This window comes from Gekko japonicus, unplaced genomic scaffold, assembly GCF_001447785.1.
Source record: "Gekko japonicus isolate JY-2015 unplaced genomic scaffold, Gekko_japonicus_V1.1 scaffold544, whole genome shotgun sequence".
Lineage (NCBI taxonomy): Eukaryota > Metazoa > Chordata > Lepidosauria > Squamata > Gekkonidae > Gekko > Gekko japonicus.
Genome location: NW_015167550.1, coordinates 105,679 through 128,923, shown reverse-complemented (window position 1 = coordinate 128,923; position 23,245 = coordinate 105,679). Strand labels below are relative to the sequence as shown.

Genomic DNA, 23,245 nt, shown 5'->3' with positions numbered 1-23,245 from the left:
GGAAAGGAGATTGTAAGTCGCTCTGAGACTCCTTTGGGTACTGAAGGGCGGGGTATAAATCCAATCTCTTCTTCTTCTCTTCTAGAGATGCCCTTTCCAGAGTCTTTTTTATGTACAGTCTGGTGTGGTCTGTGCCTGTGGCAACCCTATATCGTTCCCCTTTTTTAATTAAAGAAAATTTGGCACTATTAAACTTCTTTTTTTGTCTCTCCCTCTTCTAATAGATGGATTCCCAGTGTGATGGATGAGAATTTTCCTGCCACTATCATCTCTCAGTACTATGATAATTTTGTTGGCTTGGACAGGAAACTCAAGATGATGGATTTCACTTTGTTTCATGTTTTCATTTTAATAACTGTAGTGATTGGGGTGAAGAATGGGATGGATTAATGTGGTCATTCTTTGTAAGGTTGGCTTGGAATATTTTCATTCCGTGGAGGTTGCTCCTAGTCATCAAAACAGTAGGATGTCTGCAGCTACTAATGTGATCTCACTGCATGCCAGAGATTCTTGGCCGACTCTTGCAAAATTGAAGACCAGAATTCTTAGGTAAAACCCTGGCAGTTAAAACTTACAGAAGACTTTTCAAGTATATATGTCTTTTGCTTTCCATTTTGCACCATGGAGTGATAAAAAGTTGAACTTTCTCTTCTGTGTCGTTTTCTTTCTTCCAATTCAGATGCCCAGATTCCTTGGTAAAGGGAAAATGCAAGGCATGGCTGGAACCATCACAGTAGTGGTTCACAAGGCACAGACAATAAGCTTATTTGGTTAACACCATCAATACTGCAGTTGCAAAATATCTCCTTTCAAACAGCAATAATCCATAGGCCATAGGCAAGCTAGGGGCCATCTCCCTGTGCCATGTGGGCCTTGGTTGATCTGGATGCTGCATGGGCTTTGCATGGACTGGGTAAGCCGGGTGCTACTTCTCCTACTTGCATGCTTCCTCTGGTGGGCTGGGCACCTCCTTGCATAGGCAGGCCAGGTGCTGTCTCCCCACGCTGGCCCTTCACACCACTGGGCTGGCATGGTCCGAGTAGGGAGGGAGGCCATTGCCCCACCAGACAGGATTGCCAGGTCCCTTGTTGCACTGGGATGTCCCCAACACAATGGGATGTCCCCAACACAGTGATGTTACCCGGACGTGATGTCACCACATCAGAGATGTCACGTGGCGACACTTTATGGTAAGACTGGCTTCAAACCATGGAGTTTTGCCCTCAAACCAGAGCATCACCGCAAACCCCCCCCCCCAAACGATGACGTCACTTCCAGGTGATGTCACTGCATCGGGGACATCGCACAGCAATGTTGCTGCTTGGGGGTGGGGTTTCTGGCCCTACCACCACCACAAGTCTCAGTGGCCATAATGACCAATCTACCCCTCCCTTCTTCACTGTAAATTCCATCAATCCATAAAGTTTATTGCAGCACTGAATTCTTTCAGGTGAGTAGAGGTCTGCACCCATAAAGACTTGCAACACACACACTTCTAAAATCTGAAGTAGTGAGCAGTGACTCACGAGAGCTCCTACCCTGCCACAAATTTTGTTAGTCTTTATGGTGCTGCTGCACTCTTGCTCTTTTTTACTACTACAGACAGACAAACACAGCTACACGTCTTGATCTACTTCTAAAACGAGTTCTTGAGATTCAACTGTACAAAAATGAGAGGACTAGTTAAAAGGAAGCTGAAAGGAAAACACAAGAAAGTCAGATCCGTAGAGGATGCTTGGAAGCTATTTAAAACCACACAGATTGAGGCCCAGAGAGAATGTATTCCTCAGGTTAGGAAAGGCACTGCCAAGCCTAAAAGAATGCCTGCATGGTTAACAGTGTAAGTCAAGGAAGCTATAAAAAGTAAAAAAGGTTTCTTTTTAAAAGTGGAATTTCTGCCCCAATGAGTTGAACAGAAGGCACCACAAGTGCTGGCAAAATAAATGTAAGGTCCCGGTCACACGGAGGATTTGCCGCGGGAGAGGCACGAATGTCGGGCGGCGTATACGGGCACAATCACAAGGACACATCTGGCAAGCATAGCAAACCCATCGCTGACCCGTAGCATCCGCCCAAAGATCTGGAGTTAAAAAATACCCAGGAAAGCCTACTAGCAAACGGTTCGCTACGGGCCATCGACGGAATACCTATGTGTGATCGCTCAAGCACGCTCCTCTCGCCATGTTGATGTGCACCGGAAACACGTGCCGACAAACAAAACCCCGATTTGCCGCCACCGTGTCTGATCGTGTTCTGGTGCATTAAATTGCGCCGGCGTGAAAAGCCACGCCCTTCCATGTGACCAGAGCCTAAGTTAATAATTAGGCATGCAAAAGGAGGATTTGAAGAGCAGGTTGCTAAAAACATCAGGACAAACAATAAACATTTCTTTAAATATATCGAGAGCAGGAAACCAGACAAAGAAGCAGTTGGGTCTTTGGATGACCAAGGAGTAAAGGGATTTTAAAGGAAGAGATGGAAGAGAAGAATTTTTTGTATCTATGATCACTGTGAAAAGTATGCAGTATGTACCCATGCCACAGCCACTATTTTCAAGAAAAGAGTCTGAAAAGCTGAGTCATATTCAGATGAGGAGAGTTCTAGACCTATTGGGGGAATTAAAAACAATAAATCTCCAGGTGCTGATGGTGTACACCTGAGAGTTCTTAGGGAACTCAAACGTGAGGTGGTTGATCTACTAACCCGTTTATGTGACCTATCACTAAATTCAGCCATTGTGTTAGAAGACCGGAGAGTAGCAAATGTTACACTGATTTTTAAAAGGGATCCAGAGGGAAGCCCTTGCTGACAGCTCAACACTGTTTATCTGTGGGTGTAACAGTAATCATGTACCCCTTTGCCAGTTTGGCTTTCCTACATATATAGCACATAAACACACACATAGCTTCAACATATACATACACCATTAGTATAATTTAAAACAAGTAAACATTCAGAAAGCACATGCTTGCAACATGGGCACACAGTGGTACCTAAGAAATTATCCATACAATGTTAGCACAAGCAATGCCCATGCCACACTCTCATCTTTCATACAGACACAGAAATGGCAACTCTGGATCTATTGCTTGTCTCTCAGTAGAAAGTCCATCCCATATCCGCAGACACACCTAAGTCACACACATCCGTGCCTTAGATGCAGAAGTGTGCAAATCCATGTGGCCTTCCAAATCTTCAATACTCTTGCTTACGGTCAAGTGTGTGTGTGTGTGTAATGTTGTATATTATTACATAACAATACAATCAAAGCCCCATTTAATCAAACATCCCAGCTCCATATTCCTTATTTTTTTAAAAAATATCTGTGAAGATAGAATATACAAAACAGGCAAAGGAATTTCTTTATTTCAGTTATCCAAACAGAGCAGATATATGCAGGCAACACTCCATGTGCTGTATCTGAAGAAGCGAGCAGTGACTCACGAAGGCTCATACCCTACAGCATATTTTGTTAGTCTTTAAGGTGCTACTGGACTCTTGCTCTTTCCATGTTTCACAGTATCCCTCATCAGAGTTGGACTGACAAGAAGTACAATTTTACCTATTGTGTGTGTGTGTTGACTTTGATATGCTGATTAGTTTCCAAGCACACAAATTATCCCCTATTCTCTCTCTCTCTCTCTCTCTCTCTCTCACACACACACACACACCCCACTTCAAGTCATAATCAAAACTGAAGCAAAAGACCAACTGAAACTATGACCAAGTGAATTTCCAAATGGTGATGAAATGAATTAAAAAAAAAATAGAAGTCTTCTGTTATAAATTTATAGTGCTGGAAAAAAAAATCCAAGACAATCTAACATATATCCCACAGATCTGATGTGTTGGTAGCTGGTTAGGAATGGGCAAAACATCTTCTGATCCTGGGATCTTTCTTCTCCTCCTTCCATAAGAATCGACTCCCTTTCTTCAGTCTGGTCAGGCAAACAGTTCTTTCCACCTCTTCCTTGCCAGCCAAACTCAGGAACACAAAGTCTCCCAAGAATGCCGTGGCCATTCAGCAGCCCCGCACGTAGCCCAAACAAATGCAGCGTGTTCCTCTGATTGCTTTTCCATTCAAGCAGATTCAAAGCTGCGTGAACACACTGAGAGCACTTACGATAGATAGCCATCATGTCCACAATGCGAGATTCAACTCTTCTGTCCTCTTCTCTGTGGTCCAAGCACATCGGGTTTTGCAGGTTTTCCAGCAGACTTCAAATTGTACCTGGGGAAACCTGATTCCTCCTCCCTCAAAGATGACAAAGGCTATTCCCTTAGATGTGCCTGCAGCTGTTGCAGGTGCTCATTGGCTGGTGCCTGTGACATCATCGGAGCCACAGTCCCTCCCTGCCTCCAAATCTCTGGAAGAGTTGTGTGGCTGTTTTTAAAGCGGCATTTAATAAGACAAATGCATTACATCTTACATATGCGGAATCTTAATTTTGAAACTCAAGGCGCTCTTTATGAACAGTGTACCTAAAACACACACCTGGTCCCTTTTGAGAACACAATGCAACCTCTCTCATTCCCTTTCACAGTGATGCTCCAACATTTCAAGAGCATTTTCTTATTTCTTAAAAATCCGTTTTCCATTGAACAGATTGCACATTCTTCCCTTCTGGCACGAAAGCGGAACATCTCCTGGGCTCCTCCAGTAAACAAGTCTTAGCCTCTGCTGCAAATTTATCCTCAGTCCTTGACTCCTCTTTTGTTCCGTTTACATGGTTATCCAGCTTCAGAAGCAGGATTGGAATTAGAGCCACCTTAACTGAAAGGGAGAATTTTTGCTCCTGTTGTTCCCAGAAGAGTATACAGCCACAGAGTTGTTTGCTCAGCAAGTTCAGGAAAACGCTTGTTGATGTCCCAGAGAAGGAGCGCCAGGTGGAAGGCCGCTAGCCAGCTAAGGCACAAAGGACTCATTGTAGGGGGATATTTGCGGCATCAAGAGGGTTCTGTTACAATTCTCCCTGTCTGCAGACTCATCTTGCAAACAAGACTCACATCTGCTTGGAAGTAAATCAAAGAGGAGATAGTCTGGTTCAGGGATGGGCATAACAAGGGTCCCAAATTTCAGGCATACTCGTAATCCTTAATATTGGTTTAAAAATAATATCTAGGACCCCCAACAAAAGAAGACAGAAAACAAGACAGTCAGTCATTGCCTGCAGACACAACATTTAATTATTAATAATAGAACAACGAACAGCTAGATTGGGGCAGGCATCCCTTTTGGCCCAAATGCCCCCAAACCTGTTGGAAGTTCCAGCTGTGATGTCCCTGCCTCAGCCTCCAGACTTCACGGCAAGAGAGACTAGATAGCTAGATAGGTACATTGACTTTTCTTCTTATGTTTACTTTTCTGCCACGGTCCCCTTTGAAATGTAGACTGTGTTCTCAGGGACAATTTCCTTCCTTCCATTCTCTCTCAGATGAAGACGAACTCTCTCCCTGCATGCACCAAGAGGGACAACATGCTGTCCTCTCTTGGAACCAGTGTTCCTTCTAAGCTGAGTTAGTGTGAGCTAGCTCACAGTTTTTTAGCCTCCAGCTCACACATTTTTGTCTTAGCTCAGGAAGGATGGCTCCAGAGCAAACTAATTTTATGCAGCAGCCAAACTACCTGTTCATAACTTTAATGCCAGTAGCTCACAAAGTAGAATTTCTGCTCACAGGACTCCACAGCTTAGAGGGAACATTGCTTGGAACCATGAGGCAGATGGCCCTCTTGCCATCTGCTTCCACCCTTTAGCTAGTAAGTTAGTACTCTATCCCGTCCCTACTTTTTCCCATCCGAAGTGTACTTCTCAATGAAGAGAGAAGCATTTCTCTTCTAAACTTGCAATGTGACTCTGTGTAGCCCTGTAAGCTGGATAACCTGGTAAAGTAATGCTGCTGTGTTTGTAGCCTTATTTAAGCACTCTGCTAACTAGTGGTAACTGGACTAACCACACCAGTTAACCACGATAAAACCCACAAAGTCTCACTGTGAAGGTGTTGGTGTGCTGGCAAAGAAAGTGGCAGCAAGAGAGAGATGGGCCGCGCTTGGCCAGACATACCTGAGTAAATTGAGCCCCAGTGGCATTGCCAGACTGTGGACTCCCCCGAAGAAGAGAGGCGGTAAAAAGACCATCAGATCATAAACACGGGCACCCTGGAAGTGGCCGGGACCAGGACTCAAAGTGGAGGCCGATGCAGAAGGCAGCGGTGGACAGCAACAGTGGCTAGCAAGTCTGCTGGGCGAGACAGTGACCGACAGATCCAGTGGGGAGACAGTGGACCCAGAAAACAGCAGACAGGCTGATTTCAAGTTTGGGTTGCCCAGGAACTTTTTTTTTTTTGCCTTTGCTTGGCAACTAGGGTTCCACCTGGAGATCTCCTGCTATTACAGATGATCTCCAGCCGTCCAACATCAGTTTCCCTGGAGAAAATGGTAGCTTTGGAGGGTGGACTCTGTGGCATTAAACCATGCTGAGGTCCCTCCCCTCCCCAAACCCCACCCTCCCAAAGTTCCACCTCTAAAATCTCCAAGTATTTCCCAGCTCAGAGCTGGCATCTCTAGTAGCAACCATGGTCTTCCTTGGTGGTCTCCCATCCAAGTAGAAAACAGGGCCAAACCTGCTTAGTTTCGGAGATCTGATGAGATTGGTCCAGGTGAACTGATCTCTGTCACCTGGAGATTTGTTGTAATAGTGCGAGATCTCCAGCCACCACCTGGAGGTTGGCAACCTTACCCCCACTGAACTAAGTGAGGGGCCCCTTCCTGTGCAGGCCTAGATGGAGGTGTGGCAGAATGTGCCTGCTCTGGCCTGCAAGCCCTATTCCGCCCTGCCCTCCTAGGTTTTTCTCAACACCTAGGGGGGCTCTGCTTTCTTGCCAGTAGCCCACCACCTCCTGACCTTTAAGGAACTGCCCGCTGGGAGGGTCACGACTCCCAGCTTCCCTTTCGAGTTCTGAGGCCTTGCCTGTATGTCGCCCGCTGGCGCTGCCCAGTGCCTGGACACCATGGGGACAGTTTACTGCTTTGTGTGTCCTTGGAGGAATAGCCACTTGCCAACTGCCTGCCTTCCCCTTGGCGCTCCTTTTAAAATAGTGTGTCTGAGATGGTGGAGGTCTAGATAGTACAGAGAACTACTGCCAGCATCAAAAGTTATAAAGTATTTGTGGAGAAACGCCATTTTAGGTATATGTTTAAGTTGGTGTGGGCCAGATAGGAGGGGACCATCAAACCTGAGGTAGGCCTTGGCCTTGCCTCCTCCTCATCCCCCCCCCTCCTGTCTCCAACCAGTAGTCTGAGGGCAGCTCCCTAGAGAGGACAGGAAGTCCATCTAGGCTGTGAGGAGATCTGCCCCAGAATGCTGCAGGAGGGAGAGCCACTTCCTGGGCGGGAAGGGCTGTTTGATATAGTGGAGCTTTTGGGCGGGAAGCCAGTCTGTGAGAATTGAGGTTGGTCTGCCTGAAGTCTGGAGCCAGCTAGACAGGGTATGTGTAGAGAAGGGAGAGATGGAGCGATTTATTATTCCCCTTTATTTTGATTCTTCAGTTCACTGTTAATATGCCTGTATATAGTTGGGTGGTTTCAAAATAAATCCTTTTACTGTTGACATTAAGAAGTCCCTCTGTACCGCATAGTTCCCCCAGCCGCTTGGACACGCTAGGAGTGGGTTGGGGACTCCCTGAGGAGGAGGAGAACAAGGGCAAAATGGCCAGTTGCCATTTCTCCAGGGGAGCCCCAAAGATTGCCAGGAAGCCCCGAGGTGGGTTCCTAGCGACATCAGAGGGAGGTTAGGAGGCTGTCCCGCCTAACCAGAGCCCAAGACAGGAACAGTGGTGGCAGCAATACCCGGAGGCAGTGGTGAAAAACTGCCCCTTCAGGTGCCAGACAGGTCAGGCAAAGGAGGGGTGGGCAGAGCGGGGCCTGCCAGCTGACGCGGGCCCGTTCCGCCACAGTATTTATTAAAAAGAAAATGTTCACGAGCATACTTTTAGCACAGCACCAGTCTGAGCAAGGGAAACAAAAGAAATAGGTAAAACACAAATCCTCTGTCCCTGTCTCTATACATGCCCTATCAGATGTTAAAATATAGGACAGGCTCTTTAAGCTCAGAAGTTCTAAATCTCTACAGAGTTATCTTTACCTTAAAGCTTGCTCCAGTTCTTCCAGGCGAACACGTGCTCAATGGCTGCTTTCTCAGGGGAGCAGTCTGTGTCTGCTCCTGGACTCGGCACCCAAGGAAAAAAGACCTCCTTCCTGCTGCAAGGACTTTTTATTAAGTCAAGTATAGTCAAGTATAAGTTTATTGTCTTAGCCATAGGCCATAACATAATACATCAGACTATAAAATGGTAATGTATTATATGTGTTTCTCCACCCACTGACCTGGTCACACCAGGTCAAAGCCATTATTCCTGGTGATCTCCAAGAATCCCCTTCCTGAAGACTCTCTAGCATGTAACATTCCCATCTCTCTGTTTCCAGCTTGGGGAAGGGGGAGAGCTTGACACACCCATTATTTCTCCAGCTAGTTCTATTTAGCATTTGTATGAGGGCAAACTGGAAGGCAATTGCACTGACTTCCTCCTCCCCAGCCTGTTCTCTGCCCAGAGGGAAAAGAACTGTAAAAATGCACAGGTTTTTCCCCCCCCCCTCCTCATTTCAAACCTCCCAGAAAAAAATTGCATTTCTTCACAGGGGGAAACAGAAACTAGTTTGTGGGGTCTCACTTAAAGGCATACAGACATATGTACATCACAGTGCTTGCCCTGATGAGAGGGCATTGGGGGAATCCTGGGTCATCCCACCCCCAGACAATCCTTTATTAGGTTGGCCCAGGGAGATCCAAAGAGGAAGGGCCATGCCTCTTCAGCGAAAAGACTGGTATATGTCCTAATATTTTACTTGTGGCTTAGAGGGTTTTCAAGTGCTAATGTTGTGTGTTTTGTAGTTGGTGGTGAATTTAAGGTTAACCACCACTGAACTAGGCTTTGAACAGGGTTTTCTGGAATTCTAGCTAGAATCTAAAGTGGATCCGCTGCAGATAGCAGTGAGAAAGGGCCTGCAAGGCGGAGCTCTTCCAGCAGGCCTTCGATTAGTGAGCCGCACCTAAAAAACTTCTCTTTGACACAATACCTCTGTTGGTTGACTGCCCAGATGATTCCCTTGTATGGCATTTCCTCTGCAAACTAGAATGCTCTTTGCAGACCTCATCTCTTGCCTCTTTATCCACTTTAAAACTACAGTAAGGTTTGGCATGCTTCACTTTCCTTGAAACTACCTTTCTAGATGGATGTTTGGACTGCTCCCTCAGGAGTGAGACCTCTGATCTGCAGCTATAATTGTTTTTTGTGGTCTTTCCAGGTTTCCAGCCTTAGTTTCTTCCAACCTCCTTCTTGAGTGGAATACATTGTACAATGTGCTCAGAATATTTGCTTCTTTTTTGTGGGCATTCTAGAGTTGAGTATTATTGCTGCATACTTCATATTGTGATGACTGCTTGAGTCTGCCAATTCTGTATGTACTATTCCTTGGCTGCTGCCACACGGGACGGCTGAAACACGGCTAATCAGAGCTGCACCGAACTTGAGACGCCGCGGCGGGATCCCACGATCAGATGCCGGGGAGCAAGAGTCCGATAGGAAGGGGAGGCTGCCAAACTGCACATGCTCGAGCATGCGCAGTATGGCTGGGGGCCAAGATGCGGAGGCGCAAGGACGCGCCGGCCGATCCCACGGCCCGCCTTGAGCCGCTCCAAGGGATACAACCACCTAGGAAGGTGGTGCTTTTTTGCTGCGCGGTATCAGCGTTTGGGACGCAACAAGGACGGGCAGGCAACGATTCCCAGATGTTGCCGTGGGATCGTGCCCGTTTGCTCCGCCCCCGTTCCGTCCCGCTCCTGGCCCAAAAGGCCTCGTATGGACAGGACCTTATTGTGATTTTATGCAATTTTGTTTTATCTGTGCAATAAATACTATGTATGCTGCCCTGAGCCTGCCTCGGCAGGGAGGGTGGGATATAAATAAAATAAATAAATAAATAATGATTAGTGGGAATGAGATGAAGAATGTTGAGGGAGGGGGACAAATTAATTAAGGGGGGTCAGGGTGAGGCTAGGCTGGGTTTGCTGACTCTAGTGGTTGGTCTGAAAGGGGGAGGGGCTTAAGGAACAAAGTCTTCCAGGTAGGGGTGCCAGCCTCCAGGTGGGACCTGGGGATCCCCCAGAATTCCAGCTCATCTCCAGACTGCAGAGATCAGTTCCTCTTGAGAAAATGGATGCTTTGGAGGGTGAATTCTACGGCATTGTACCCCACTGAGGTCCCTGTCCTCCCCAGGCTCCATCCCCTAATGTCCAGGAGTTTCCCAACCTGGATCTGGCAACCCTACTTCCAGGTGAAGTAGGATTGGAAAATACCTGGAGTCTTTGGGGGTGGATCTGGGAGAGGGTGGGCTTTGGGGAGGGGAGGGGCCTCAGCATGGTACAATGTCGTAGAGTCCACCCTTCAAAACAGACATTTTCTCCAGGGGAGCTGATCTCTGTCAGCTGGAGACCAGTTGTAAAAGTGAGAGATCTCCAGGCCCCACCTGGAGGCTGGCAGCCCTAAGGTGAAGGCAGGATCACAGACAGAAACTATGGAGGCTGTTTTTCTTCCCTAACCCATTTGAGCCTTAGGATTTTCCAAGCAACCCTTGGAGGTTTCAATAATGCAAAAGAACCTGCGTTCATTGTTGTTGTTGTTTTTTAAAAGCTAACTTATTCATGAGCAACAGCAGGCACAGCAGCTGTGTTTTGCTCCCTTCTCAATCAGGCCTTTTTGGAAGGAGCAAATTTTCGCTGTGTGTGATGTCTCCGGCATACATTTCCCATTTACAAAGCACCCTTTGAGGCAAAGAGGCCTTGTAGCTAACTCCTGAATGAGGGCCATTGAACACCGTCCGGCTTTCTTGGCACAGTGAGGGGGAGGATGCCATCTCTCACTTTTGATTTCTCTCCTCCCCTTTCTGAGAACATCAGGTAAGAAAGCAAAAAGGAGCAGAAAGTTCAGCCCATTTTCAGCCATCTGCGAAAAGCTGAGAGAGAAAGAAGAAGCAAAGAAAGGTGTATGAGAGGGCTGAACTTAGTATGAGGCGCAATGGAAAAGGAGATGGAAGATATGGAGAACTGAAAAAGAGGAGAAATAAATCCAAGGAAGAAAGAACGTTGGAGGTTGGGATGCAACAAAAATCTTTGGAGACCGTTATCTTGGGATATCAAGCAAAGAGAGATCTCCATAGAATTTTAGAGACGAATTCCTTGTGGTCACAGTTTTTGTAGGCCGGAGCCTAGGACTTGATTTGTATGCTGGCTTATTTTCCATATAAGTTGAAGGGATAATATAGAAAAGTGCATTTGCACACACAGAGTGTTTTTTCTCTTGCTGGCAGTATGAGTCTCAGATTCTCTCTTCTTAGAAATGAAGCAAGACCTTTCTTCAGCCTAATGAACAATGAAATTGGGAGGTTTCTTCTGACATATGGAAATGATGTATTTACCATATTTTGAGGGAAAAGTGGCTTTGATTTCTGGAATAAATACACCTTCCTTTGAAAGAAATATTGTGTTTTCTGGGTCACACAGGAGAAGTGGGATCTGAGGATCAAGCAAGAACTAAGGAGAGGTAAGCAAACGCAATTCCTCATCCCCCCCCTTTTTTATGGTGGAATATTCCCAGGAAGGACAGAAGCCTTGTGAAGGACCCTCTTCTTCAGCATTTGGGTGAGTCGAAAGCTTTTGCAGTGATTTATAATTCTTGGACAAGGTGGCTTCTCCACTTCAATACTGAAAATAAGTACCATTCTACATAACCAATGTATTTTGTTGTCTTCTGCCCCCATAACCTTCATGCTGGGTGTGTGTGTGTGTGTTCCTGGCAGCTAACATGTTGTAGAAGTGGGGAATCCATGTGGAGAAAAGAAAAACACCAAAACATTTAGAGATTGCGTACAAGATTAAATCTTTTAAACAATGAAGCTGCCAGCTGGATTTGCCAACCTTTTCACTTTGGCTCCTGAGCCCTGACAGCAGTGGGAGCACTTAGAAATTTAGCAGGTGAGGATTTTGTTGGCAGGCGAAGCCAAATGATGAAAAATGCAACACCGCTTAATTTCTGAATGAATGGCACAGGGAAAGGATCAATTTTAAAAGGCAGCAGGCCTATAAGTAGTAGCGTAATAGGGAGTGGGAGGACCTGGGAGGGGAGAACTTGGCCAGTTGTTGGAGAGGAAAGAAAAAGGGGATAGAGAGGGAATATCAGGCATAAAAGAACAGAGTAAAAATATGACAAAGATAACCATGCGAAGTGAGAAATCTGTAAGCAAAGAAAGGATAATTGCAAGATAGCCTTTCTTGGACTCCTTTCATCTTCTAGGACTTGTCTACGCTGCAGATTTAAAACTGGTTTTACTGCCATGGCTTCTCTCCAAAAGTCCCTTAGGGTCAAACTATATGTTTGTGTTTTTAAAAAGTTCGGTTCCCTGGACCCAACTCAGAATCCCCTCACCTACATAGCAGCTGTGGGGAATTACTTTTTTTTTTTACAGGAGAGCTCATTTTGCCGTGGTGGGAGGAGCCATTTTCCCGTGTGGAAACAGTGCTGGGGGAGAATTATTTCCCTGTTTTTGCTACTCCACATGCACAGAATGCTCCATGTGGAGCAGCAAAACCAGGGAAGTAACTACTCCCCCAGCGTTATTATGCATAGGAAAATGGCTTGGGGTGGGGGGGAAAGCAGGAGGTTCTCCTTCACTGTAGCAGAGTTCTGAGTCCATTTGGATTCTCCTTTTTAAAAAAGCACCGCCGTTCTCTGCCGCTGTTTAGGGGCTGTGGGATCCCCGAGTTGGTTCTCGGGACCCCAGACCGAACTCTTTATAAAAACACAAACATGTAGTTTGGCCCTAAGAGGAAGTTAGATTGGAGTTAGATTTGAAGTTAGATTTATCTTTGGGTTTCTGTAAATTCCTGGCCAGAATAGTTAACACCACAGCCTTTTCAAACTGCTTGATGTTTGAAGCGTAGACAAGCCTGATAAAGTGTAGGGAGCCCTTCCCTGTCCCCCCCGCTCCTCCCTCCAACACCCCAACCGACCACCTGCCTTGCATGACAGAAAAGTCTGAAGAACAACCGGTGTATTTGGATCATTTCACATGCTTTATTTCAGCAGTCAAAATAATTAAAAACATCTCAAATTATTATACATATACAAAATAGGTACAGAATCTTCGGTCGCTCACACTCCCTAGAACATCTGCCTCTTGTTAAAGAGGGGGACAGGTTTGCTCGAATTGTAAACCCACCAAAAGACAGGAGAGAGAAAGAGTCAGGATGCGGGCGAGGTTAGGGGAGCAGAGGGGGGGAAATGAATGAGAAGGATGAGTGTGTCAGCAGCGAGTGAGGACCACAGGAGACCAAAGAGAGGCATGGCACAAGAGGTTGCTGGATGCGGATGGGGAGAGATTCAAAAGGAGAGCAATGGTGGTGGGAAAGAAATGGATGAATGGGGAGAAGAGAAGCCAAAGGGGGGATCCACCTGCTTTACAACAGAAAGACAGAAATTGCTCAGACCTTGATCCCTATTAGTAGCAATGTTTGATTTTTTTTCCATCCTCGATTTTTTGTCTTTGCTTGTTTAAAAAAAAGAAAAGAAATAGCACCTTTTGAAAATTCACAAGTCTCTTTGGGCAGCAAGGCATCAAATTTGCTTTCCCCTTCCCAATAGTCTCAATACTATAGCACCACACGGCCCCTCTTAGCAACCTCCGCTAGGGGCGAGGTCTCTGTAGGTTTTTCATCACCTCAAAAAACAAAAAAAAAATCCATGGGACCTGAAAATTATTAACATAGCAGACTAAAAAGAAAAAAAAAATTAAAACACACAGTTAGCACCTTTATCTAAAACCTGGAACCCAAACCAGTTGCCCTTCCCCCTATGCAACCTGGTGCTAGCATTAAAAAAACCCCCCAAACTACCCCAAAGTACTTGACTATGACAATGGTGAGGTAGCCGTCCATACAACAATAATATACATTTAACATTACATTTTCTCTGCTTACTGGTATTACTTCTCATTTTTTCCCCCTTCAGTTGGTTCATCGACAAAACATTTGTAGCTCATAAACACATTTTTTCCCTACCTATTTAGCTTCAAAATACTTTCTTTGAGCTCTCTCAGAGAATCAGGCATTTTTGTTACCTGTTCTTTGTCCAAATAGGGTCCTGTTTTGGAAACCACAAAATGCTACACCTGTATTTGGACTTCAATCAATTTCTATTGCCGACTGAACAAACCAGGAAAAAACCACGTATATTTCCAATGGCTGAAAGACTCTTTGCAGTGGTATTGCTTCATGTTAAAAAACAAAACAAAAACAACTCCTTATATAAAGTTACCGGCAGAGAAAGCTGGCTGTGGGGATTTGGGGAATTTTTTTCCCAACTCCAGGTTAAGGGGGGAATTTTTTAAATAGGGCTATAAAGGTCAGATTCTACCACTAGTTTAGCATTGTTCTGGTTGCTGGAAACAACAGATTTTTCAGCGTGGGTTGTTGGATTTCAGGTGTTGCTTGATTTGGACTGATTTCTTTCTGGTGGTCTTTATATATGTATTTTTGGAATGTGCAAATAGTGGTCCCAAGATATTACTTGATTTTTTTGTTTTTAAAAAAGATAAAATCAAACCATTCTGTCTTTGGGGATTTTAATTAAAAAAAAAAGTCAAGCAAGTGGATGCACTTCCTTAATTATTTTTGAAAAGTCATTTATTTTTATTTTTTTGGTTTAATGCTTTTTTGTTTTTTTTAACGGAAACGAAAATAGTTTTAGAGATGATGGATAGAAAAAGACACAAATTCAAGTCCATGTGAAATTTCCTTCTTTTTTGGCTGTTTTTTATTTTATTTTTTAAACTGTCAGGTTTCCTTTGGGGTTTACAAGAAGCAGACTGGTCCAATCTCAAGGCCGAATTCCTGGTCTGGGGCACCAACGTCCATGGGAGCCACATCAATGATGGGCAACCGGGAAGTTTTTGTTGTCTTGTATTCAATGACTGTCTGTCCCCAGCTGCCGGTGTGACTCTGCAGAGGAAGGGAAAACAAGAACAAATTAAAATTTTGTATGAGGCCTAACATACTTCTAAGGCTTCTGTGTTAGTCTAGTCCCCGTCTAAACTCTCCTCCTTTGGCCAGCTGTGTTCCTAACTAGTGGTTCCATATTCTTGGCACGTCTCCATCTTGGTTGCTATTGACTCTTCCTTTTGGCAAGATATTGAGGCATTCTGCATGTTTCTGGCAGGTTTTCAGAGGAGCAACATTACTCCACTATTAAGAATTCTGAAGATTAAGGGCAGCATAAAAGAAAACAGGCAAAGCCAATGCAAGAATTTGGAAACACTGCCATGGTCCATACCATATGCAAACAGAACACAGGCCCTCAGGGCTAGAGGAAGGACTGGGGAACAGTACAATTTGTCCATATGACCCTGTCCCTTAAGGAGCCTCCAGCCCTGGCTGTCTTCCTAGATAAGCCTTATTGTTGCATGGTAAAATTCTAAAAACTTCCTTAGGTTAGGGTCCAGAATGTGCTTGAAAATTAAATAACATAATTAATGGCCCTGATCCAAACAATGAAAGCCAACGGAAGATTATACGGATTCTACTGCATTCATGGATAAGTAGTTTGTGGCATATGGGAATCCCTTTTGGTTCACGAAAGGGATCCCAGCTTCCATGCACACAACAATCTGGCACACCTGCTGTGAGACATGTTTCCTCATCAAGATTTCATTAGCTGGATTGGAGGCTGGAGCCTGCAACCCTTACTTGTTCACCCACAACTGCCTAGCCCTGGTTTACCAGTCCCCAGTCTGTCAACATGCGCTTTTATGTTGATTCCTTTCCCAGCTATCAACAGGTACAGAGAGAAAAGGGGGAAGCCCTGCACTAGTAAAACACTGTAATCCATTTTAAAATTCTCGTCTAAGTATGGACTGTTAAAAGCCTTTAGTCCCCCCTGGACTTGGTGCAGGCTGGCTATTCCACTCAAGGCCCAAAGGCTCACCGTGCAACCGTCCTGAGTGACTCCATAGGTGAAGCGGCTGTTGCCCTCTGCTCTGATTTCAATCTCGTTGGACCCTTGGAGGAGCAAAGCCTTCTTCAGGTTGCCGGTCTGTTGGTCCATGTAAGCCACGCTGTTCTTGCAGTGGTAGGTGATGTTCTGGGAGGCTTCAGTGGACATCAAGCGCAAGAATGTCAGTTGGATGGCAACATCAGCTTCATTGGATCCCTCACCACCATATTCGAACTGCCAAAGGAAACGGAGAAAAGGACACAGCAAGAAATTTGTTAGCGCTCATGCCATCACCTCTCAAAAACAACCTCTTTTAGAAATCCCTTTGCTATAACCAGAAAACTACTTAACCCTTATCTTCCTCTCCATTCTCAGGGTGCCCTGCTAGTAATGGGGGTGGGGGGAACCTTGGGTCTTGGGCTCAGCCCAAGAGATGACTATTCTCATTGTGAAGCCAGAGTCCAACCAGTAGTAGACTATCATAAGGACGCAAGAGATGCAAAGAGAGATAGATAGGTGGGCACATGATCTTCCTCTCTTGAAAAGGACTGCCTAACAAACTGGCTTCCCCAAATATACCAGGTGGAACTCCACAGCATGACAAGCTACCCAATCCCTCTTAAGCTATGAGCTCAATTAATACAGCATCTGGATATTAGCCTATCTTTGCTTTTGGAAAAGAAAAAAAGCCCTTCCTAAAAATCATGGAGTTGGGAGTGACTTCATGGAGCATCAAGCCTAGCCTCCTTGTTCGATAGGAAAAAAACCCCACACCCATTCACTGTAATCTATAGTTATGGAGATCTTTGAGAATAATAAGGCAGGGTATAACTTTAAGAAACTATCCAGATACACTTCCTGTCCCTTGGATCAAATCCTCCTAAACTAAGCCAATCAGACCTTTGCTGAAATATCTTTTGAAGAAAGGCAGCAGACATTGATTCCTTACTTTCCTTGAGGGTTTTAGTAGATCTCATGAACGCTATTATAATGTTCCTTCTCAATCTTCTCTTCCCCAGGCAAAATAGATTCAGACCACGCAAACAGACCCACCGGCTTGCTTTTTATGGTTGTGGCATCCACACTTAATCCTGAAGGGACTCCTGCCAATCTTAGCTCAGGAGAGGGGCCTGAATAAACCTAACCATGAAGGAACTCTCACTATTTCTAGCTCATGGTACAAATTTGGTAGTCCCAATCCAAATAATTTGTAGTATAACCTTCTCTCTCTCACTGGTTCTTAGTCTCACCTGGAAGCCATCGGTCATTGCTTCGCCAAACCAGACATGTTTCTTCTCCTTGGGGTTCTTGCTGAGGTACCAGTTCTTCTGGGCGATGGTGTTCTGAGTTGGGTAGACACAAGTCTCTCCAGTCTCCATGTTACAGTAGACCTTGATGGCATCCAGGTTGCAGCCTTGGTTGGGGTCAATCCAGTATTCTCCTGATGAGGAAGGATGAGCGAATGAGGATGATGGGATAATGAATAATGGATTTGGATACCTCACACTACAAAAGGAAGCTTGTCCTGTGCACCCTCCTATCCTACAGATCCACCTATGCTGTGGTTCTCATGTGTTGACAAAGTGAGCTTCACCAGGTCAAGGAACTAAGGCTTTGAAGGCTCACTGAATGCAAGCCAAACAGGCCGTCATCTTAAGACCAAGCAGATCAGTGCACTAGGGGATGCCCGAGCAAAAATAATGTATTGTTAACAAACATTATTAACACAAGAAGTGGCACTCTGATCTCAAGATATTTCTGTTTGACAGAGAGGGTGGGAGAGCCTGAACAAGCTGATCAGGCACTTCTCTGCAGTTTTCTTGGGATCTGCGAAATAAAGACCACATTGCTGAGAGATGCCTATAATAATTCCACATGATTCAAGCAATCCATTGTTGGAAGGAGAGTCTAGGGGAAGATATGAATCACTGGCCAGTTGGGTCAAATGGGAAATTCCTTTTTGGCCCCTTACTCAATAACTACAACTTCAACAACAACAAAACCCCAAAACAGGCTCAAGATGAGGCTCAAGATGAAGAGAACTGTCAGAAGTGAAAGAAGAACAGTGAGAAGACTGATGCATGAGAAAAAATCCTGGCAACGCAAGACAAAAATGGTCCAGAAGTAGAGAGGATTATTAAAAGAAGCATCATTCCGAAACTTCAGAATTGGCTTTTCTGGCACTCACCGCTCTTCCAGTCTCCATGGCACATCTTCAGGTCACGGCAAGTACGGGCTGGGTTCTTCCGGGTTCCCTCAGGGCTACGGATGTTCTCAATCTGCTGGGTCAGGCTCTTGAGGGTGGTGTCAACTTCCAGGTCACGGTCACGCATCACATTGGCATCATCAGCTCTGTAGTAACGGCCACCATCGTGGGCTTTCTCCTGAGGAGGCTGGGGCAGGAAGCTGAAATCAAAGCCACCACTAGGTGGGCCTGGGGGACCAGGTGGGCCAGGAGGTCCAGGAGGACCCTGTGGTAGAAGAAGAAGCGAAAGAAGAGTTGAAAACAAAATTCTCCTATACACAATAAATGACAGTTGTGAGACTCCCACGATAAGATGGAAAGCTTACAGCAGGGCCAGCGTCACCAGTACGACCACGGGGACCAGGTGGGCCAATGGGACCAGGGAGACCATTCATACCATCTTTGCCAGGAGAACCAGCAGAGCCAGAGGGACCCTGTTAAGAAGAGAGGACACAAATGCATTGTTATATGGGTTTCTGCATAAGATGGTGCAAAAAAAAAGTCAAGGCTATGAGCAGATGGGAGTTCACAGAGAGATGGAAGATTCCAAGCCCTGCTTCACCAATCTATATTTTGGTCCACTGAAAAATAAAACAATCTTTCTTCCTTATTTATTATCTTCCTTAGTATTGAAGACTGGGACATAGTTGTACGTCACAGAATCATAGAATCCCAGAGCTGAAAGAGACCATACAGGCCATCTAGTCCAACCCCCTGCTGAATCTTGAGGCATGCTCACAAGTGACATGGGGGAATCTTATGCAATGCAAGATGGTACCTGTTCTATTTTGTTGCTGCTTCCCAAACTTCCAGTTTAGTGGTTAAAAGTACCAAATTGTGTTGACATTCCCTCTTTCTCAGATCTCAAAACTGTAAAAGTAGCTTCTTAGTTGTAATAGAATCTGTTGCCTTGACACAGAGGCCAATAAATCTTCCTGGATGGGAAAACCCCATAGTCATAGTATTTGATGAAATAATCTAAAACCCTCACTGCTCTTATCTTGAACAAGAATTATAGTAGGAATGTGGAGGCTTGTACAGCCCTGGAGGGAAGACATGTGTTTACAATTGGATGCATCTTTGGATTCACCTCTGGCCTTCAACTCCACCCATCTTCCATCAAACCTTGCCCTTCAAGAGTCTACAGTTCTACTGATTTGTTCCCTATTGAAATGGATGATATGAACAAATGAGGCTGCCTTATCACTGAGTCAGATCCTTGGTCTATCAAGGTCAGCCGCTCGGTAGGACCTCAGGCAGAGTTCTTTCACATCACCTCTTACCTAATCCAGTTAACAAAGTGCCATGGATTGAATTTGGGATTTTCTACGTGCAAAGACAGTGCTCATTAACTGAACCACAGCCTCTCCCTGTGAAAGGCTATGTTTGAATTACAGATGGCTACTCTACGGCTTCAATTGACAGGGTCTTCACACTTGTAACTATCCAGTCTTTGCTTAATGCCTTGCTAAGTATTTCATATTTCTGCCATGGGTCCTTTTTTCACATTTGAGTTATTATTAGTGTTGCTAACTGCAGACTGGGAAATTTGGGGGTGGAGCCTGGGTGGAGTTTGAGGTTTGGGAGGCACCTCAGTAAAGTATAATGCCATAGAGTCCACCCTACAACGCGGCTATTTTCTCCGGGGTAACTGATTTCTGTAGTTTGGAGATCAGTTGTAATTCTAGGAGAATTAGGACTTGGAGCTGGCAAACTTATATTGTCTCCACTGGGGTGGCAAAACAATCATACTTACTCTAGGACCAGCGGGGCCAGAAGCGCCAGAAGGACCTTGTTCACCAGGAGAACCCTAAATGAAGAAGAAATGAAAAGTCAATTCAATTAGATATTCACCTTGACACATCAATTTTTGATTAATATATGAGAAAGCTATTCCATTCAAATCAGTGAAACTCAGTGATATTCTGGTCCATAAACCAAATACGGCGTGTACAGCCTCTTGTTGGGGTACTGTGTGTCTGAACCTCATTAGCACGCGTTGAGGCTTTGCAGCCCCAAACGGGAGCACCAATAGATTTGTTTAGCATAATGGAAAATGTGCATCGGCTAATGTTTGTTTGGTGAATGAAAACCTTTTGATTAGTAGATTTCTTGTCCTTGGAGAGGAAAGGCAGATAGACAGTGGAAATAAATGCACAAAACTTATTCATATACACCAAACATATCATTGCTTTTAAAACGTCTGATGGAACATTTGTTTTACAACTTCTGGTAAGACATTTGCATTGGGAGCAAGAAGAAATGAGAGAGGAGGGTTTTAGAGATCTAACCAGTTCTAATGTCTTGCTCCAAATGTTGTTGCTGTTATTATTGTTATTTTCAATGCTGTGTGGCCCATCTGAGAAAGGAACTGAGCGTGCTGAACTATGACGGGTGGCCAAAGAAATGATGGCACTGAACGTCTGTAGATTTTAGTTTTTACTTTTCTGACAGTGAGGTGGGCCAAAGTCTGCCTCATCCTCTGGTCAGGAGATCCACGCAACAATATACTGTGATGGAGGCTTGAGGCCACTCCATGTTAGGACTGCCAACTCGGGGTTGGAAAATACCTGAAGATTTTTTTTGGGGGGGGGGTAGAGCCTGGAAAGGGCAAGATTTGGGAAGGGAGGGACTTCAACAGGCTATAATGCCATAGAGTCCACCCTCTAAAGCAGGCATTTTCTCTGGGGGGAACTGATGTCGGTTATCTGGAGATCAATTGTACTAGTGGGAGATCCCCAGGTGTCACCTGGAGGTTGCTGCCTGTGCTCACTAGAGGCCTATCATATGGGATCCAGGGTTATTTTTGGGCAGGAACGCACAGGAACTGAGTTCCGGCTGGCTCCTGAGTTGGCCACGCCCAGCAGGAACTCATTAGCATAATAGGCCGCACCCAAGAGCAGAAATGCATTAGGATTGGCTACATTAGGGGTGTGTGGCCTAACATGCAAATGAGTTCCTGCTACAAAAAAAGCCCTTGACAACAAACAAGGTGTAAACAGAATAAGAAGCAAAAGGTGGGTGTGGCTGGATGATCACACTTCTGGTAACATGGGGGTGCGGCCTAATATGCCAATGAGCTGTGCTGTCGGGGTGTGGCCTGATATGCTAATGAGTTTCTGCTGTTGGGTGTGGTCTATTATGCTAATGAGTTCCTGCTGGGCTTTTTCTACAAAAAAAGCCCTGGGGATCACCATTATGAAAACTGAGGGAGAATGGAGAAGTCTTGGAAAGAATATGCTGTAATATTTAAAGAGCTTCAATCAATGGATCGGTGTGATTAGCTAATTAACTGCCATTGCAGATTAAAGTCTGGCCTCTAGGCCGAGCAGTCATTAGCCATTAGGACTCTTCTGAGGCTGCTGCCAGCTGGGGATGGGGAATTGCTCCGTTTTGTGAGCTCCTGCCCACCGATCCCCCTCCCCCAGCAATGTTGTGCGACATGCCTATGTCACCCGGAAGTGACATGGGCACACCAGGGGCAACACACTGTTTTTTGGGCGGAACTCTATGGTTTGAGGGTGATTTTACCATAGAGTTTTGCCCAAAAATCAGAGCATCACCCCTGATGTGCCTACGTCACTTCTGGGTGATGTAGGCACAGCACGCAACATCACTTCCAGTGACGTTGGCATGTTGGGGCGACGCTTCCGACTCCCGGAACATCCCCCACCCCCCTGCCTGCATCTCTAACAGACCTGGCGACCCTAAACCATGCAAGTTGCACACTCATGGAGGTTTCTTAAAAAAGACTCCAAAAAGATGTTTCAGGTGGCATAAGTGCTGTCACCACATAGGGGCGATGTTCTAACGTTCCCCCGAAACTGTAGTTGGGCGAATGCTAGAATGTCACCCTCACACCTTGACATCACTTCCAGGTTGCACGGGAAGTGACATTGCATTATTACCAAAGAGTATACCCCCTACACCAGTAAGTCTCCCACAACAGAAGTGGATGCTTCTGAGAGAGTACTTCCTAGATATGTCTCCTGGGTTTCCAGGCTGAGAGGAATAAGAAAGTCTGTGGCCAGGCTGAGGGTACACTGCTGTCCTATGTCTGGCCAGGATGAGTGCACCACACTTCTAGTCAGTCATCTGGCAGGGAGTGACATGAAGTCCCCCCCCCTTCCCTCCTGGTCTATTCAAGACCCTCCGTATTTTATCCCCAAGACACAAACAGGTGCCAGGAAACATACTGGTAGAGGCCGTGTTCGGAATCAAGGAGTTCGGGTATCTTTTGTAATCATTCAGGCTTTATTCCCTTGGCACAGGAAAACCATTCTGAGACTTCTTCCTTTTTCTACCAATCATTGAAACACACTGAATTATACTGTATCAGACCCTTGGCCCATCAAAGTCAGTACTGTCTACTCAGACTGGCAGCGACTTCTCCAGGGTCTCAGGCTGAGGTCTTTCACATCACCTCATACCTGGTCCTTTTAGCTGGAGATGCCAGGGATTGAACCTGGGACCTTCTGCATGCAAATCAGAGGCTCTTCCACTGAGCCACAGCCCAGGAGAATCACAAACAGAGAAGGCTGAATGAATCAGCCACCTGCTGGCTACTGTGTGTTAACAGAGATGGCTGTGTAAAGCTTTGGGGCTCTGCGACCCAAAGGCCTACTCTAGGTCCGAAAGGCAAGATACTTACAGGAGGACCAGGGGGACCCTGAAGACCAGAGAATCCTCTGTGACCCTTCATGCCTCTGTCACCATGTTCACCAGTTTCACCCTTGTCACCACGAGCACCTTGGGCTCCCTGGAAATGGAAAGAAAGGATGAAAAAATTCACTTCACGGGATATGAAATATATATTTCAAAATACCGTCAGGCCAGTCTACATAGCTGTAGACTTGAACTCAGGATGTTAAAATACTTGGTTAATGAATACTCAAGGAATTT

The 23,245-nt window shown here is 45.5% G+C and overlaps 2 protein-coding genes across 2 annotated transcripts in view; one reads left to right on the top strand and one right to left on the bottom strand.

Annotated features, from left to right (window-relative positions):
• SGCA (sarcoglycan alpha) overlaps positions 1-616 on the top strand; it is a 39,433-nt gene extending 38,817 nt beyond the window's left edge. The window contains exon 9 of the mRNA XM_015413676.1: positions 225-616. Within this exon, the coding sequence (XP_015269162.1) occupies positions 225-390 (166 nt within the window). The 3' untranslated portion in view covers positions 391-616. The remainder of the gene's footprint in view (positions 1-224) is intronic.
• Positions 617-13,661: 13,045 nt separating this feature from the next.
• COL1A1 (collagen, type I, alpha 1) overlaps positions 13,662-23,245 on the bottom strand; it is a 54,715-nt gene continuing 45,131 nt past the window's right edge. The window contains exons 45-51 of the mRNA XM_015413671.1: positions 22,995-23,102; positions 20,100-20,153; positions 18,670-18,777; positions 18,287-18,569; positions 17,349-17,539; positions 16,090-16,332; positions 13,662-15,107 (exon numbers count right to left, since the gene is read on the bottom strand). Of these exons, the coding sequence (XP_015269157.1) occupies positions 14,961-15,107; positions 16,090-16,332; positions 17,349-17,539; positions 18,287-18,569; positions 18,670-18,777; positions 20,100-20,153; positions 22,995-23,102 (1,134 nt within the window). The 3' untranslated portion in view covers positions 13,662-14,960. The remainder of the gene's footprint in view (positions 15,108-16,089; positions 16,333-17,348; positions 17,540-18,286; positions 18,570-18,669; positions 18,778-20,099; positions 20,154-22,994; positions 23,103-23,245) is intronic.